Source organism: Pteronotus mesoamericanus, unplaced genomic scaffold, assembly GCF_021234165.1.
Source record: "Pteronotus mesoamericanus isolate MK-2021 breed Mesoamerican mustached bat unplaced genomic scaffold, CSHL_Meso_final scaffold_137, whole genome shotgun sequence".
Classification (NCBI taxonomy): Eukaryota; Metazoa; Chordata; class Mammalia; order Chiroptera; family Mormoopidae; genus Pteronotus; species Pteronotus mesoamericanus.
The window spans coordinates 5,126,113-5,142,622 of record NW_026555306.1 but is presented as its reverse complement, the minus strand read 5'-3'; the positions used below and the strand labels follow the sequence as shown (position 1 = coordinate 5,142,622).

At 55.8% G+C, this 16,510-nt stretch overlaps 1 protein-coding gene and 1 long non-coding RNA gene across 3 annotated transcripts; one reads left to right on the top strand and one right to left on the bottom strand.

Annotated features, from left to right (window-relative positions):
* Window positions 1-562: 562 nt before the first annotated feature.
* BCAT2 (branched chain amino acid transaminase 2) lies at window positions 563-15,813 on the top strand. Of its 2 annotated transcripts, none has more exons than XM_054588681.1 (11): window positions 563-2,431; window positions 5,930-6,004; window positions 6,310-6,513; window positions 12,040-12,150; window positions 12,233-12,352; window positions 12,527-12,690; window positions 13,680-13,822; window positions 13,975-14,060; window positions 14,275-14,415; window positions 14,494-14,568; window positions 15,397-15,813. In XM_054588681.1, the coding sequence occupies exons 1-11, from the start codon at window positions 2,408-2,410 to the stop codon at window positions 15,433-15,435; spliced, it is 1,182 nt and encodes a 393-aa protein (XP_054444656.1). In that variant the 5' UTR covers window positions 563-2,407; the 3' UTR covers window positions 15,436-15,813. The 2 variants fall into 2 exon arrangements, with proteins under 2 accessions (XP_054444656.1, XP_054444657.1); XM_054588682.1 differs by lacking the exon at window positions 563-2,431 and adding an exon at window positions 5,521-5,598.
* On the bottom strand, window positions 2,425-5,363 carry LOC129082910 (uncharacterized). Its single transcript, XR_008530441.1, has 3 exons — window positions 5,314-5,363; window positions 4,731-4,861; window positions 2,425-3,023 (listed from the first exon to the last, which is right to left on the bottom strand). It is a non-coding gene; the product is annotated as an uncharacterized LOC129082910 (long non-coding RNA).
* Window positions 15,814-16,510: the final 697 nt, after the last annotated feature.

The following is a 16,510-nucleotide window of genomic DNA, read 5'->3' as shown; positions in this document are numbered from 1 at the left end:
AAACTTCGAGGTGTGAGAGATACACCAAGCTGCTGCCTCTGGCATGTCCCCATCCAGGGACCTGGCGGGAAACCCAGGCTTGTGCCCTGACGGGGAATCAGCTGGTAATTGCTCTGTTTGCAGGCTGGAACTCAATCAACGGAGCCACACCAGCCAGGGCCCAGCCTTGCGAGCACCTCCTCCGCTACTGCCCCAGGCAGTGCGGTGAGGTGGGAAGGAACGAAAGCAGGAAGACACCCTACTAAGGGACTGTTTGGAATTTGACTGCTTGGGCCTGTGGTCCTAGGGCTGGGGAACAGAATTTGGGGGCAAGGTATCCTGGACTAGCATTATGGAGGCATAGTGGCTTTGGGCTTGAGTTTGAGGATACAGCAGAAACAACGGTTTGGAGTCACGGCAACCTAGAGGCAGGGCTCTAGGGACCTGAACCACGGAAGGTCTGGGCAGCAGGCACACTGACCGGGGAGCAATCGGCTACTCTGCCTCTGGGGGTTCTGAAGTTGGGGAAACCCTCGGGAAGGTGGTAAGCAGGACATCCTGTTCTAGAAGCAATTCATCTGCCACAGGTGGGCACAGGCAACCAGGTTCTTGGTGATCGTGGACAAAAATGGAACCGAACACACAGTTTATAGCGAAAAGCAAGAGAAAGCAGGTTTATTAAGCCACACAAACCATGGGAGCAGGCCGGTTCAGAGCAGAGCAGAGCAGAGCAAAGCTGAGCAGAGCAGAGCTGGGCAGAGCCAACTCTTTTTCTTTTAAAAGAATAACTACTTTTATTCTTTTAGGGCAGGTCTCCCCTGGCTAGTTTTGGTCGGCTTTTATTACGCATGTACAAGTAGTTATATTTCTTTAAAGTTACTGCGCAAGTGGTCCCCCCTGATTTCCTTGTCTGGCCAGTGGAAAGGGGGGTCCCCACAATGCTAATTTATTATAATGCTATTATAATGAAGCAGGGGTCAGGTAGATCTGCACAGGTTCATTCATAATTCACTGGGATTCAGTGCTTTTCCAGAAAGCAGGAACGACCAGTCTTAGAACAGGGTTTTGGGTCCTTTATCGATGTTCTTTATCGTAGCCCTGGGCACCTCTGGAGTGTCCTCTTCCTATCTCCTGCTTCACTTAGAGGCTCATCAATACGTTGGGGTACAGAAATTTTTCAGGTCCCACTGATGAAAAGGACTGGAAGGAGGCATGGTGAACTGTGGTTTTGTCTGTTTTTTTTTTTTTAAATATTTATTTTCAGAGAGGAGGAAGTGAGAGAGAGGGAGAGAAACATCAATGTGTGGTTGCCTCTCATGTGCCCCCAGCTGAAACCCAGGCATGTGCCCTGACTGGGAATCGAACCAGAAACCCTTTGGTTCACAGGCTGGCACTCAATCCACTGAGCAACACCGGCCAGGGCTATGTCTTTAAAAAATTACAGAAAAACTATATTCAAACAGGGTTTTTGACTGCAACTCCTTCATCCCTGCCTGCAAAGTCTTTCCCCAAAGTCCTTTCCCTTTTCCTTTATGTGATATGCACCCGTGGACATATATAGTATGCTTTTCCTTTTCACCAAGGAAGGGATCGAGACCTGCGGAGGTCCTGGCCTTTCCTCTCTGGCTGATAGGGGAACTCAAGAGTTAAAGATTTTAGTCTTAGTTGACAGGCTTAAGTGATTGACGCCTCTGGAAAGCTCTTATTCCAGGAACTGGAATACTCGACCTTGGTGACTCCAGGAGGTGCGTAAACAATTCAACGACTGCGGTAGAGGGAGGAAATGTCCAGGACACAGGTGAAGAACTGTTGATCAACAGATGAAGTACTAGGAAGATCGTCTCTCCCCACCCCCCACCTCCCGGCCCCACTGCAGCTCCTATCCAATGAACCTCCTTTTCCAAACCCCTTACCTACCCTTTCTTCGCCTTATAAAAAAGGTCGGCTTGAAATGGGATGCTAAGACCGACTTTAGAGTTCATAACCCCCCTTCCCCCCGTCTTCTCCGATCGCCGGCATGTGAATAAAGAGCCCATAAAGATTCACTCTTTGTCCCTGCTTATTGGTTCTTACAGTGACAGGCAGCATAAACCACCGATTTTGCCAATTCCATTACCCGGGGACGCTTCACAGCACTCCCGCACGGTTGCAGAACCTATTGAAATGCATTTTTGAAGGCGCTGCAGGCGAGCTCTCCAACAGCCTCGGTGTCGCTGGAACACCCCCTGGAGGGGGCTGGGAGGAGGGTGGTTTCGGTTAAGTCCCGTGCCGGGGGCGCGTTCCGGCGCATGCGCTCTGCAGCAGCGTCCGTCTCCACGAGGGCACCCTGTAATAATGGAATCTTGCGGCGCCCCGCGCGAGGGGGCGTGGACCAGGCGGAGCCGGACGTCTTAATATTGAGCAGGCACAGTTACTCGCAGCACCGACCATGGCGGGAGCCGCGCTGGGGAAGGTAGGTTCGCAGCGGCCCCGCGCTGTGGAGCTGGAGGACCCCGCGGGCGGCGCACTTCCGGGAGGACCACTCACGCGCCGCCCGTCCGGCCTGGCTCCGCTCCTCCGGCACTGGGGTTCCGTTGCGAGGCGCGGAGGAGGAGGGGGGCCCAGCTGGAAAGGAGTGCGGAGCTTTGGTGGGCGGTGGCGGGTGGGGGAAGGTTATTGGTGGGCAGGAGGCCGAGACGGGAAAGATGGAGGAGGGGACAGTAATGGGAGAGGCAGGGGTCTGGGTGGGGGACTAAGAAGGGGGTCGTCAGCCTGTGGAGGCACCAGGATAGGCCCCCAGCACCCACAGGGGTGGGAGTGGGCTGAAGGCGCAGAGTGCATCCTCAGGTCCGGACTGGGAATTGGATTCCAGGCCGTTTTTTCTTGGAACTAAAGGCTAAGATAGATGTGAACCGTTGTGTCCCCGAAACCTCTTCTAAAGCTCCGCACCTGGGTCGGACGGAGATCAAGGCAGCTTCTCATTGTCAGAGTGACAAAAACGCTCCGGGCAAGACCGAGACAGTCCGTTTTTCCGGTTGCGAGTCCACCAGCAGAGTTCAGAAAGCCTGTGATTTTAGAAAACAAAAGTTTCTCAGTGAGGAAGGAAACTAGCAACTCCCAGAAGGGGAGGTCATTACAACCCTTGACAGCTACAGCGTAACCTTGGGAGCCGCGTTCCTCTGTTCGCGTTGCACCTGCCTGGGGCTGGGTCTCATCCTGGCTTGACGGATGGCAGGGCAGATTTTCGACTTTCTTGGGTTTCAGTGGCTGATGGAGACAGGCCTGCGCTGTGACTGGGGCACATCGGGGGATTGTGGTGGGACTGTCGTGGGCAGTGACAGGGACAGTCTGGGGTTGGGCTGTGGAGAGTCTTGGGCTGGCACAGGACAGTTATCATCGGTGACAGGAGAATCCTGGGCTATAATGGGACAGTTCTACACGTGAAGGGATCAGTCCTGGGCTGTGACAAGGACAGCTTCGGGCTCTCACTGGGACTGTTTGGGGCCGTGATAGGGACTGTGCCTGGGTGAGACAAGGCTGTGCGGTGATGGGGACTTTTTCTGGGCTGCGATGTGAGGGGCAGTCCTGACGTGTGAAAGACAGTGCTAGGTAGCAGGTGACAGAAACAAAGGGACAACCCTGGGCTTTGACGGGGACACTCCAGAGCCATGTTGGGAGACAGGCCTGGCTTGCAGTGGGGACAGTCCTGCACTGTGATGAGCCAGTAGCGGCTCCCTGACGTTGCGGAGCCCTGCCCTGGGCACACGTCCCCCCCGCCCCCTCAACTTTCCTTGTGTCTTAATTCAGCCCAAGTGCTTGCACACTCTTTGCCCCAATGCCCACCTACCATCTGGGAGTTCTCCTCTGGGCCCCGTCCCTGTGGCTTGGCGTGGCGGATGGTGGGGTGTCAGCCGAGGAGAGACCCCTCCCCTAGAGGCGTGTCCAGGGAGGATGAAGGTGGTTTCTCCCAGTGTGACAGGGGCGCTGTGGCCAGGGCAGGTTTCTCAACTGCACACTGACAAACCCCTTCTCTGCCTTGTGGGTGTGTTTTCCACCCACTTTGTTCCCTCTGTCCAGGACACCTCTGTCTCTAAGCATCACTGAGGCGGTTTCTCTCCAGGTCGTTCGTACTGTTGCTGAAGTCGGGTCTTCATCTATTGCCTTTCCCCTCGTCCTCCCGCTCGGGGCTTCTCTTTATCCCCACCCTCCTTATGTTACCTTGCTTTCTCCAGGCTTACTTTCCTAGAGTCTCTCTCCCTCTTCACTGTTGTTTCAGCCTCTTTCTCCTAATGATCATATCTATTTTGGCCTCTTGAGGTTCTTGTTTTCTGTTCTTTCCGGTTTGTGTTTTCTACTTCTCCCACCCAAGAACTGACCACGCCCGACCGAACCTGCGAGGCCTTGGAGATCAGATGCGATCCGGCGTGTTCAGGATAGGAGACTGTTTTCTGTTTCTCTTTCTCTTTCTCTCACTCTTACTCTTCCCTCCCATACTCTTTTATTTTCATCCATTCTGGTTCCCCCTGCAGGCTGCCCTCTTGCCCAGATGCTGCCCATCTCTGCCCTGTAGGGACTCTCCACGCTGTGGGTGTTCTGTCCCCTCCTGGATGGAAGCGTGGCCACAGGCTTACGCAGGCCACACCGCGCCACCTAGAGGCCGTGCGTCAGAGCAACACCCTAATCATGCCAGAAGTCCTGGGCGCCACACTGCTATAGGTGGCCCAGACTTTATGCCTTCGCAGCCCCTCAGCCCCCCTCTCCCCACGACTCACCTACTGCCCAGTCACCGCGGCCATTCACATCCGTTCTCATCGGTTGGTGTCAGCTCACCCAGCCCAGCGGCAGGCGCCGGCTGGGCTGCTGTTGTCTCCTTAGCCTCACGGCACAGCCGTCTTCCCCAGGGCTGGGGAAAGAGCCATGTCAGGTCTGAGAACTCCGGGGAGAGGGCACCCTGCAGGCCACAGCCAGACCAGCCCTCCCCTCCCGGCCTCAGGCTGGCAGGGCCCCAGGAGAAGTGTTCACTGGACGGTGTCCGTTGGTGACTGGGGTGGGGGGTGTCCAGGTCCTTGTGGCTACCCCTTCGTCCTGGGATCTGAAGGGAACTGGAATCACTGGGGTTCGAAGTGTGGGGCAGGGAGCGTCAAGTAATCAAATTCAGTGAGTCTGCTACCCTTGAAGAATATAGACTTGGACTCCCGGGTCTGAGGGAGGAGGGGCCGGGGACCGGACTCCCGGGTCTGAGGGAGGAGGAGGCTAGCAATAGAGATCCTGGCTCCTGGGGGAGCATGACCTATAGGTCCCCTGCTTTTCTAACTCTTATTAGGATTTGGGTCCCCTGGCGAGGCCTTCACTTACCTGCATACCTTCCCTTGTCGTCTTCTCTCTGAACTGGTCTCAGGGCTGGGGCCAAAGTTCTGTGGGGTGGGAGGTGCCTGAATTTGACTTTGCCCGGCATGGAGGAGGGAATGGGAGCTGAGTCTGCTCTTTCCAGGGATGGCCTTCATAGGGGTGGGAGGGACTTGGCCTCCCTCAGGATCCCTTCCTGCTACATTCTGATCAGGACAGAGGAAAAGACTTGACCAGCCCTGGCCAGGTGGCTCGCTTGGTTGGAGCCTCATCCTATATACCTAAGAGTTGCAGGTTTGATTCGTGGTCTGGGCAGTGGCTCGGGTTTTGAGTTCGATCCCTGGTCGGGGCACAAGCAGGAAGCGGCTGATCGGTGTTTCTCTCACATCAGTGTTTTTCTCTCTCTCTCTTCCTCTCTGTCTAAAATCAGTAAAACATAGCCTTGGGTGAGGATTAAAAAAAAAAGACTTGGCCAGATCATATGCCCTGTTTAGAGTGCACTGAGCCTGGGACAGAGTAGGCCAGAGGGACCTCCCAAGTGAAGGAGGTGATGAAGGAGTTGCCAGGGCTTTGACACTCTCTCTGTCTCCTGGCCTCACCACCTTTCTTCTGTCCCTATCCCCAGATTTGGTTCCGAAAACTTCTCCCTGTCCCTTGGCTCCTGTGTGGTCCCCGAAGATATGCCTCATCCAGCTTCAAGGTAAAAGGAGGGGACTATACTCTTGGATCCTAAGGGAGAGGGGCCGGGGGCCTGAACTGCTGGATCTGGGGAAGGAGGGGGCTGGGTATGGACTTTGGGAATCCCCAAAAGATCCAGGGTTCAAAGGTCAAGGTGGGTGGCAATGGGGTAGTCTAATTGCCTGCTTTTGGGCTGTGGGAGAGAGGAAACTGCATGTCCCAGAAGCCTCTGGAGCCTCTTCCCCAAGGACTCACGGAAGTTGTAGTTTTTCAGTGTGGACGTTGTGGCCAGACTCCAGGATCCCCGGGTCCCCTTTCTTTTCTCAGGCTGCAGACTTGCAGCTGGAAATGACACAGAAACCTCATAAGAAGCCTGACCCCAGCGAGACCCTGGTGTTTGGGAAGACGTTCACCGACCACATGCTGATGGTGGAGTGGACCGAGAAGAAGGGCTGGAGCCAGCCCCGAATCCAGCCTTTTCAGAACCTCTCGCTGCACCCGGCCTGCTCCGCTCTCCACTACTCACTGCAGGTGGCATGGCAGCCGGCCTCTGCCCTGTCCCTCTCTGCGTCTTTTCGCTCTCGCTCTGTCTGTTGCCTGTTCCCCCGCCCTGGGTCTGCTCTCTGTGTTTCTTCTTTCTGTGTATGTGTCGTCTGTCTTCAGAGGCTTCTCATGGTCCCGCCCACGTGCTGGAGGACGCTGGGGTCCCCGAGAGGAGCAGATCCAGTTCCTTCACTTGAAAACCACACGTTTTGGTCACAGGCTAGTGTGATCTGAGCTCTGATGGCGGCAGCCGGGGCATCATGAGGAGCCAGAGGAGGAACCCGATTCCTCCAATAACTTGAGAGAAAGTGGGGTCTGTCTGAGCAAAGGGGGACGTGTAAGGCATTAGAGGGAGAGGGGACGGCCAGTAGAGGGACAGCACAAAGAGGAGCCCAGCGTATCTGGGGGGACCGTGGGACTGGAGCGTGGTGCAGGGGGCTGAGGATGTCATCGGGGCCACAGAGGAGCCGAGGGGCTGGGACCTCGTCAAAGGCGCCGGGAGCCACGGAGGCTTCGAGCAGGCACGGAGCAGGGCCGGTGCTGGGTCCAGTGCGACCCCTGCCAGCGCACGGGGTGGGTGAGCAGGAGCGTGGAGACCGGAGGCCAGCAGGCCGGGCCGTCCGAGGTCCAGACAGGAGGACATAGGTAGATGTGAGGCCTGAGCGGGGGCGGGAGCTGGGGGATGGACAGGAGGGACTGGCCGGCTGCGTGAGAGGAGGGAAGGGAGGGCTGAGGAGGGCGCCCCGAGGTTTGGCCCGATGACCATGTAGTCCACGGGACTGTGTCCGTAGGGGGACTTGGGAGGTGGATCGGCTTCACGGGGCTTGGTGATGGGCCTCTGAGGAGAGAGATCCAGGTGGCATTCGGTGTGTGACTTAAAGCTGTGGCTGAAAGCAAAGTCTTCCTGAGGAAGCTGTAGTTGTGACAGGATTTGAATGAACACAGTACAGCTCCAGTAGCTGGTTTGCAGCTGAGCGGTTTTTGTTCCTTAGAGTATGATAGTTCTGTAACATTAGGCATGTTTTCCTGTTAAGAATTTTGAGAGTTGCTGTGGCCAGTGTGGCTCAGTTAGTGGGAGCGTCATCCCTAAACTCATTGTGGGTTCGATTCCCGATCAGTGCACTTGCTCAGGTTGCAGGTTCGATCCCCAATCGGGGCACATGCGAGAGGCAACCAGTCGACGTTTCTCTCTCACACTGATGTCTCTCTCCCTTCCCTCCCCTCTCTGTAACAAATCGGTGGACATGCCCTTGGGTGAAGATTTAAAAAAAAAACCTTTTTCTGCAGGGCTCCTCCAACTCTGGACATTTGACTAGAGCCAGTCAGCTCTGTGCAGAGGTGACTACCTTCTGTAGCGCTTAGAGACGCTAGGGACGGACAGTCAGGATTGTAGCCCCAGGAGGGTGGTGTTTGGAGGCTGCCGTCTGTTTACCTCTCAGTCCTCCAGCTGGGAACCAGCGCTGCTTCGGCTGAGTGAGCACGCACGAAAGGGTGCAGAGGCCCTGGCATACAAAATGGACTTTTTTTTGGTACTCCCTCTCATTTGAGGTGTGTGGGGGAGTGAGGCCAGCCACGGACATGGGTAAATCACGTTCCCACGCCATCTTCACTCTGGGGCATGTGCGGAATAACAACCTGACCACCTGTATTTTTTTTTAATTTTAAAAAAAGTATTACTGATTTTAGAGACAGGAAGGGAGGGAGAGAAAGACAGAGAGAACAACATCAATTTGCTGTTCCACTTATTTATGCATTCATGGGTTGATTTATTTTTTTTTTAAAGATTTTATTTGTTTATTTTTAGGCAGAGGGGGAAGGCAGGGAGAAAGAGGGAGAGAAACATCAGTGTGTGGTTGCCTCTCACACACCCTCTACTGGGGACGTGGCCTGCAACCCAGACGTGTGCCCTGACTGGGAATTGAACCGGTGATCCTTCGGTTAGTGGGCTGCGCTCAAACCACTGAGCCACACCAGCCAGGGCATTGGTTGATTCTTGTATGTGCCCTGACTGGGGATCGAACCCTCACCCTTGGTGTAATTGGGATGAAGCTCTAACCAACTGAGCTACCTGGCAAGGGCTCGCTTGTATTGTTATTTTTTTAATGCTCATGGTGATAGTGTACATGCAGAAAAATACACATAACGCCTGCTTTCTGTCCTTATCCCTCTTTATTTAAAAATTTTTAATTTTATTTGGAGTGTTTTTCAATTAAAATGTGTTCTTAAAAAATGGACACATACGCCCTGACTGGTATGGATCAGTTGGTTGGGAGTCATCCCACAAAGCCAAAGGCCACCAGGTCCCTGGTCAGGGCACGTGCCTGAGTTGCGGGCTTGGTCCCTGTTGGGGCGTGTACGAGAAGCAACCTATCGAAGAGTCTCACGTCGACGTTTCTCTCCCTCTCTTTCACCCTCTCTCTAAAAATAATAAAGTCTTAAATTAAAAAGGAAAAGAAAAATGGACATATATTCACACAGGTCAGAATTGTAAGTGTAAAAGAGAGACTGTCCCTCCCCGGCGCCCCCGTTCCCCGTTCCCCGTCCGTCCGGGGTGCAGCTTCCCAGATCTCAATGCCGACCTGTGTGATTGTTTCCTCTCTTGTCGCACAGAACGTACCAGGCTGCACCCTCCCTGTTTGACATCTTGCTTTCTTCCTTTCGTGCCTCTTCGAGCTTCTTGAGCCTCCCTTAAGAGCTTTCTCCTTCTTTTTGCCGCGGTGTTAGGAACCCAGCCAGACAGTGCCTCATGAAGGCAGCGCCTGCCATTGGACGGACGCCTGTGTTTCCAGTCCTGTGCTACCGATCACAGACAGCATTGCAGCGGGCAATCTCGTAATCCCGTGTCACTTCCTTTAAGGGCACGCTCATAACTCCAGTTTCTAGAACTGTTGGGTCCAAGTGTGTGTGTGTTTATAATGTCGATAGACGTTGCTGTACCTGCCTCAGTGGAAGCTGCCTCAGGTTCCACACCCCCCAGAAGAACCTGTTTTCCCACACCCTCAATGACCTTTGTCATACTTGTCCAATTTCCTAAGCGGTTATTTATTTGTTTCCAGAGAGGGGAAGGGAGGGAGAGGAACATCAGTGTGTGATTGCCCTTAACGTGCCCCCTCCTGGGGACCGGGCCCTCAACCCCTGCATGTGCCCTGACCGGTGACCCTGTGGCTCGCAGGCCGGTGCTCAGTCCATGGAGCCACACCAGCCAGGGCGCCTAAGCGGTTTTGAATGTATCTCAGAGTAATTTGAATTGACCTTTCCTCCTGATGACGAAGTTTCACAAGCATCTTTCACAAGCGCAGGAGCCATTGTTATTTGCTGCCTGTGAACTGTCCATTTTCTAGGATGATTTTTCTACCGGGGTGGGTTTGAAATAAATTTAAAAATTCATTTGCAGGAGTACTTTGAATAGCAGATACAATATATGTGATATGACCTGAAACTCCCCGGTTTATTTTTATGCAGTCAAATGTATCAGTCTCTGTTTATGTTTTTTTTTTTGGGGGGGGGGTCAGGCTTCTGTGATTTGTCATATTTAGAATACCATCCCCAATGCAAGACCTAAAATAGTTACTTTGTGTTTTCTTCTATAGCTTTTATGGTTTAATTTTTCAAATTTAAATCTTTAATCCACCTGCAATTTTTCTTAGTGTAGAGTGTGAGACAGGGATCCAATTTAATTGTTTTCCCTAGGTGAGTATTTGGTTGTCCCAACACCATGTAACTGAATTAACCATGTGTTCCCCCATTGCTTTATAATCTACTTTTTAGTCTCTTCCACCGGTCAGTCTGTTTACTCATGTGTCCATGTCACTTTTTTTTTTAATTTTATATATTGGTTTGAGAGAGAGAAGAAGGCGGAGAGGGAGGAAGGGAGAGAGAAACATTGGTTTGTTGTTCCACTCACTGATGCACTCATTGGTTGATTCCTCTATGTGCCCTGAGCAGGGATCGAACCTGCGACCTTGGCGTGTCAGGACAAGGCTCTAACCCACTGGGCTACCTCGCCAGGGCTCCATGTCACTCATTTTATTTCCCCCAAGCTATCCTGGCTTGTTTTTCATTCTTTAGTCATGCGTTTAGTCATTCATTCACTCTCCAGAAACCTACTATGTGCCAAGCACTGACCTGGGCCCAGGGGTAGGGGTCCCTTCTCTGTGCTACTTCCAGTCTGTGGAGAAGCAGACATTAAAGAAGCAAGCATGGGACTCTGGGGCGGGAGTCAGGCCCCCCGACCCATCGCGGGGTGAGGCTCCCCAGGAAGGATGTAACGCCTAAGCTGAGCCCTGAGAGTAGACGTAGAAGGACCTGAGATGGGGCAAGGAGGAGAGGCCCCTAGCGGAGGGCCCAGCGGGTGCAAAGTCTGGGAATGTGAGGTGGGCAGGGGGACAGCAGTGGGGGCCCAGCGGGCAGTGCGAGTCCAGGAGAGCGAGTTGGGAGAAGCCCGCTCTTGTGGTGAGAGGGGCAGGGGTCGGAACGGCAGGGTGGGGTGGAATAAACATTTTTTGGGGGAGGGGGTATTAAAAGGAGTGCTGTGCCCAGGCTGGAGTGGCTCAGTGGGTTGGGCATCATCCCGCAAATGGGAAGGGGGCCGGACCGATTCCCGGTGAGGCCACACGCCTGGGTGGTGGGTTTGGTCCCCGGTCGGAGCACCTGTGAAAAGGCAACCGGTGGGTGTTTCGTTCTCGCGTGGATGTTTCTCTCCCTCTCTTTTTCCCTTCCTTCCCCTTTCCATAAATTTTTTTTAAAGATTTTATTTATTTATTTTTAGAGGGGAAGGGAGGGAGAAAGAGAGGGAGAGAAACATCAGTGTGTGGTGGCCTCTCGCCCGCCCCCAGCTGGGGACCTGGCCCGCAACCCAGGCCTGTGCCCTGCCTGGGAATCCAACCGGCTTCCCTGGGGTTCGCAGGCCGGAGTTCAATCCATTGAGCCACACCAGCCAGGGCTCGAAATATTTTTTTAAAGTGTTTTTATTGTGGAAAACTTCAAACAAAAATAGAAGGATGAGACCGGCCCCTCCCCTCCCCCTCCCCCTGCCTCACCAGTCAGCGTGGTTGGTCACCGTCTGGTTTAACCGGGACTTCCTTCTTTCTGTAGGGTTTTAAAGCAAATCCTGGGCTTTGTATTATCTCATGCAGAGCTATTTCAGTGTTTTTCTAAAACACAAGGACTCTTCAAAAAAAAAAAACAAAAACACAACTCCCACACCATCAGCAGTCCTGAGAAAGAGCCGCCTTGAGCAGCATGTGGGCTGGGCACCTCTGTCTCTGGGTCGCTCTGTTCTGCGCTGTCTCTGTCCTTTGCTTCCTTGATTGTCTCGGTGTCCTGTCCCTCTGGGTCTCTCTTTGCTCTCTCACCCTCTCGTTCCTTGCGCTCAGCGGGCCCCTCTCTCCCCAGCCGTGTCTCTGCTTCTGTGTCTGTATGCCTGGGCACCGGTCTGTGTCTCGCTGTCCCTCACTGTCCCTTCCCGGCTGTCGGAGGTGGTCTCTGAGCTGCCCGCCCACCTGATCCCCGCAGCTCTTTGAGGGCATGAAGGCGTTCAAAGGCAGCGACCGGACGGTGCGCCTCTTCCGACCCTGGCTCAACATGGACCGCATGCTGCGCTCGGCCCTGCGCCTGTGCCTGCCGGTGAGGCGCCCTGGCCACCCGGGTCCGGGAGGGCGAGGGGGGCTGCAGCGAGCGCCCCCTGACACGTCCAAATCCCACGCAGAGTTTCGACAAGGTCGAGCTACTCGAGTGCATCCGCCGGCTCGTGGAGGTGGACAAGGACTGGGTTCCGGACAGCCCCGGCTCCAGCCTCTACGTGCGCCCTTTGTTCTTTGGGAACGAGGTGGGCCCGGCCCTCAGTGCGGGGGCGGGGGGGTGGGGGGGGCGGCGGGGCTCGGGAACCAGACTGGGGTGGGGGAGTCCGAACGGGAAGGGCCGGGACCCGGACGCCTGGGGCAGGGGTGCGGCTCGAGGCCTGGACTCCTGGGTCCCTGACGCCCCGTTCTGCCCATCGCAGCCCTCTCTGGGTGTCGCCAGGTCCTCGAGAGCCCTCCTGTTGGTCATTCTCTGCCCCGTGGGCTCATACTTCCCCGGAGATTCGATGAACCCCGTCTCCCTCCTGGCCGACCCGGCGTTCATCCGCGCCTGGGTGGGTGGCGTCGGAGACTGCAAGCTGGGGGGGTAAGTAGTCCTGCCCTAACACCGCCGTGGCCGGGCTTAGGGATGTGCCTCGGACGTCCGTTGCCCTCCCGGTCCTGTTTCACGTGGTTGGGGACAGCTCTGCCCACAAAATGGGATGTGATGTCCTTGGCACCGTGGCGGTGAGTGTGTGTGCACGCGTATGCGAAAGCGTGCTAGGGGAGCAGTTGAGTGGGGCTTGGGGTCGAGTGGAGGTCCGTGGGGAAACCAGGCTTGGCCTCTTGGGAAGCCTCCAGAAATAGAGTTTCCACTTATTTCGTTGGTCTCATCACCAGGCAGCCTGCCCTGAACACTTGGGCCCGCCCCTCTCCTCCCCACCCCCCCTAGGCCCCTAGGCCCCTGGGCCCCCAGCGCCCATCAGCCTGTGTGTGACTCTCCGTGTAAGTCTGCCTCACTGGCAGCCTTGGTTCAGGACAGCAGGGAGGGTCTCTGGCTGGTGACCAGGGCGGAGAATGGGGTGAGGGCGCGCCGGGGCAGCATGTGCGGTCCCAGCCGGGAGTTCGTTCAGGCCCTTTCACACACGCGTGTCATGAGGCCTGCCGGGCCGGGCCCTGCGCTGGGGCCGCCGACCCGCAGGTGAGTCGGATCCGGGCCGGTGGGAGCCCCAAAGTCCAGGGCGGCGCATGCTCTGAGGGAGGCGACTGGGGCATTTTCCAAGTCCTCAGAGGAGCTGGTGACACTTCAGCTGAGCTTGGGGGTGGGAAGGAGACGGCTCCTGGGTACAAAGGTGGTAAACAGTTTCTAATCCTGGGGACCACCTGCGTGAGGGTGGGGGGCGGGGGGAAAATCAGTCCGGTACAGAGCAGGCCAGGCCTTGGCCTCCAGACGGAGGGGCTGCGACCCTGTCCCCTCGGCGCTGGGAGCCCTGGGCGGACAGCGAGTCGGGCAGAGGCGGCCCTGGCACGGAAAGACCCATCGGGACCCACGGGCAGGTTCGCTTGCCCTCGCGCGACCGTGTTGTCCTTCACCAGGAACTATGGGCCCACAGTCTTTGTGCAGCAGGAGGCGAAAAATAAGGGCTGTGAGCAGGTTCTCTGGCTGTACGGGCCCGACCACCAGCTGACCGAGGTGGGCACCATGAACATCTTCGTCTACTGGACCCACGAGGATGGGGGTGAGCCCACCCGCGACCCACCCCGAGCCCTGGTGGGAGTGGGTGGCACTCTAATTCCTAGCAGACCGCAGGTCTCAGGGATGGGGTGGGGTGGCTCCTCAGGCCGCGCCTGAGGGGCAGAGTGACACCCCCGCCCCTTGCACCCGACCCAGTGCTGGAGCTGGTGACCCCCGCGCTGGACGGTGTCATCCTGCCTGGAGTAGTCAGACAGAGTCTGCTGGACATGGCTCGGAGCTGGGTGAGGGTGTGGCGTCTACAGGCGGCGGGAGTGACGGGGTCCTGCTGTGTTGGGGGCCAGTGCATCGAGGGCGGGGGTGGAGCTAGGGTACCCTGGCTTGTCTCTGTCCGCCTCCCTTGGGTCTCTGTTTTTCTCACTGTCCTTAGGGCGGGAGAGGCAGGTCTTGGCAGCAGGGCAGCGCCCTGGGCTCATATGTCTGCTGCTCGCCCTGCAGCGCGAGTTCCGGGTGGTGGAGGGTAAGATCACCATGAAGGAGTTTGTACGGGCGTTGGAGGAGGGCCGGGTCCGCGAAGTCTTTGGCTCGGGCACCGCCTGCCAGGTCTGCCCGGTGCATCGGATCCTGTACCAAGGCAAGGTGAGGAGGCGCTGCCCCCGGAGATGGGAGGGAGGAGACGGGGTGGGAGCCCCTTGCTCACCGCGCCTTCTTTCCCAGAACCTCCACATTCCCACCATGGAAAATGGGCCCGAGCTCATCCTCCGCTTCTACAAGGAGCTGAAGGCAATCCAGGTGAGGTGCACTTGCTGGGGGATGGGCAGGTTGCCAGTTCCCTAGAGAAGCTCATGTCCCATGAGCCTCTGGACTGAGAACGCATCCCCCTCTCACTAGTCCCAGGAGATGATAAAGTCCTTCCCATCAGCCTCTGAGCCCCCGCCTAGTCGCTTTGCCCGAGCCCCTGTGGCCTAGCACGCCCCTTGGGGCTCCAAGACCCTTTCCTGGCAACCTCTGTAGCCGCAGCTTGAGAAATCCCTTTCCCTGAACCTCTGCAGTCCCCAGGGTCCTTCCAGTGGGAGAAAGCCCCTTCCCACGAGACTCTGGGACTTGAAGTCAGCCTGTGGCCACAGAAGTCCACCCCCCCATGGACTCCCCTGGAGCCCCGGGCTGTCCCTTTGGGCTGAGGACTCTCTTCTACAAGCCTCTGGCCCCCTCTGCGGCCCAGGACTGTTTCCTCTCATAAGGCTCTGGAAGTATTTCATTTCGTTTGAGCCAAGATACCTTTCCGGTGAATCCCTGGGCTCAATTCCTGGCACTTGATCTTGAGTTTCTGTAAACTCTGTAAAATCATCGGGACTTAGAACTTCTATCCACTATCCTGGCTTTCCCCACTGATTTTTTCCAACAGCCTGCAAGGCCTTAGAATAACTCCTTTGCAGAATTACGTCTCCCGGCGGCCTCTGCGCCATCTTGGCCATCGCTGGCGGGCTTCTGCGGGGAGGACTACATTTCCTATGAGGGTCCGGGGTGCGGCTCCGCCAGCACTCAGCCCGGGGTGTCCCGGGGCCTGCTGGGAATTGCCGTGTGACTGCCCTCTCACGCTCTGCTTGCCTTGTCCCGCAGTATGGAGCAAAAGCCCACGAGTGGATGCTCCCGGTGTGACGCTGCAGACTGTGCCTGGCCGCCACGCGGATCCACCGGCCTGTAGCATCTAATCCCAGCCGGATCGTCACCTCCCCAACCAGTGGTTCTGAAGTGCAATAAGTAAAAGGCCGGGGCGCCCGGACGCCTGGGTCTCTGGCGCCCCCTCGTGGTCGCTACACTCCCAAAGCCATAAGGGCCGGACCCAGGCATCTGGACCCGTAGCTCCACCTCTCAGGCCTAGGGGATTGGCATTCCCCACCGCTCTCTGCTGAGGGGGCAAGTAAACGCCCTGGCCCCGACTCCGCACCTCTCTGTTCTGTTCTCAGGCTGGATCTCCTAAGTGCTGCCGTTGATCTTGTTTTTTCTCTTCTTGTTGCAACTTTGAAATAAAATGCCAAATATAAGACATTAGCTGTCATCTCCAGTGATGCAACAACTCAGGGACTCTGGGGCCGTAACCAGGAGTCGCAGTCCTCAGCCCATTTCATTTTCTCATTTTCAAGCGTAGCTCCCAATGCCCTGAAGGTTTCCATGATGTGAGAGTCTCTTCCCCTTCATCACAAACTGGACTTAGCCTCTTCCCGCCCTAACCTGCGCCTCCCCGACCTCCCCGTCCTGGGGACAGTCCCACTGCACGTGGAGGCGCTAGGCCACCCATAGGGTGAGGGAGAGAATTCTGGGGTGTATACATAGTCACGTGTCAGATAACTGTTTTTAGAGAGCAACTCTTTTTAAAAAGAATTTCCTAAAACCTGTGACCTTGGGGAAGTGAGGTCATCTCCCTTAGCCTGTTTTCTCAGTACATTTTTTATTTTTACTTTTATTGATTGACTTTGGGAAGAGTAGTGAAGAGAGAAGTATTGATTCATTGTTTCACTTGTTCCTGCGGTCACTGGTTGATTTTTGTATGTGCCCTGACGGGGACTGGACCTGCAGCCTCGGCGTGTTTGGATGATGCGCTCACCAGCGGAGCGACCCGGCCCAAGCTCTTTTCTCATTTTTAAAGTGAGGATAATGGTGCCTATCCAATAAGGCTACACAACCCAAGAAGTAAATGGGTTATTCCATGTTAGATGCTTAGCACAAAGACTGG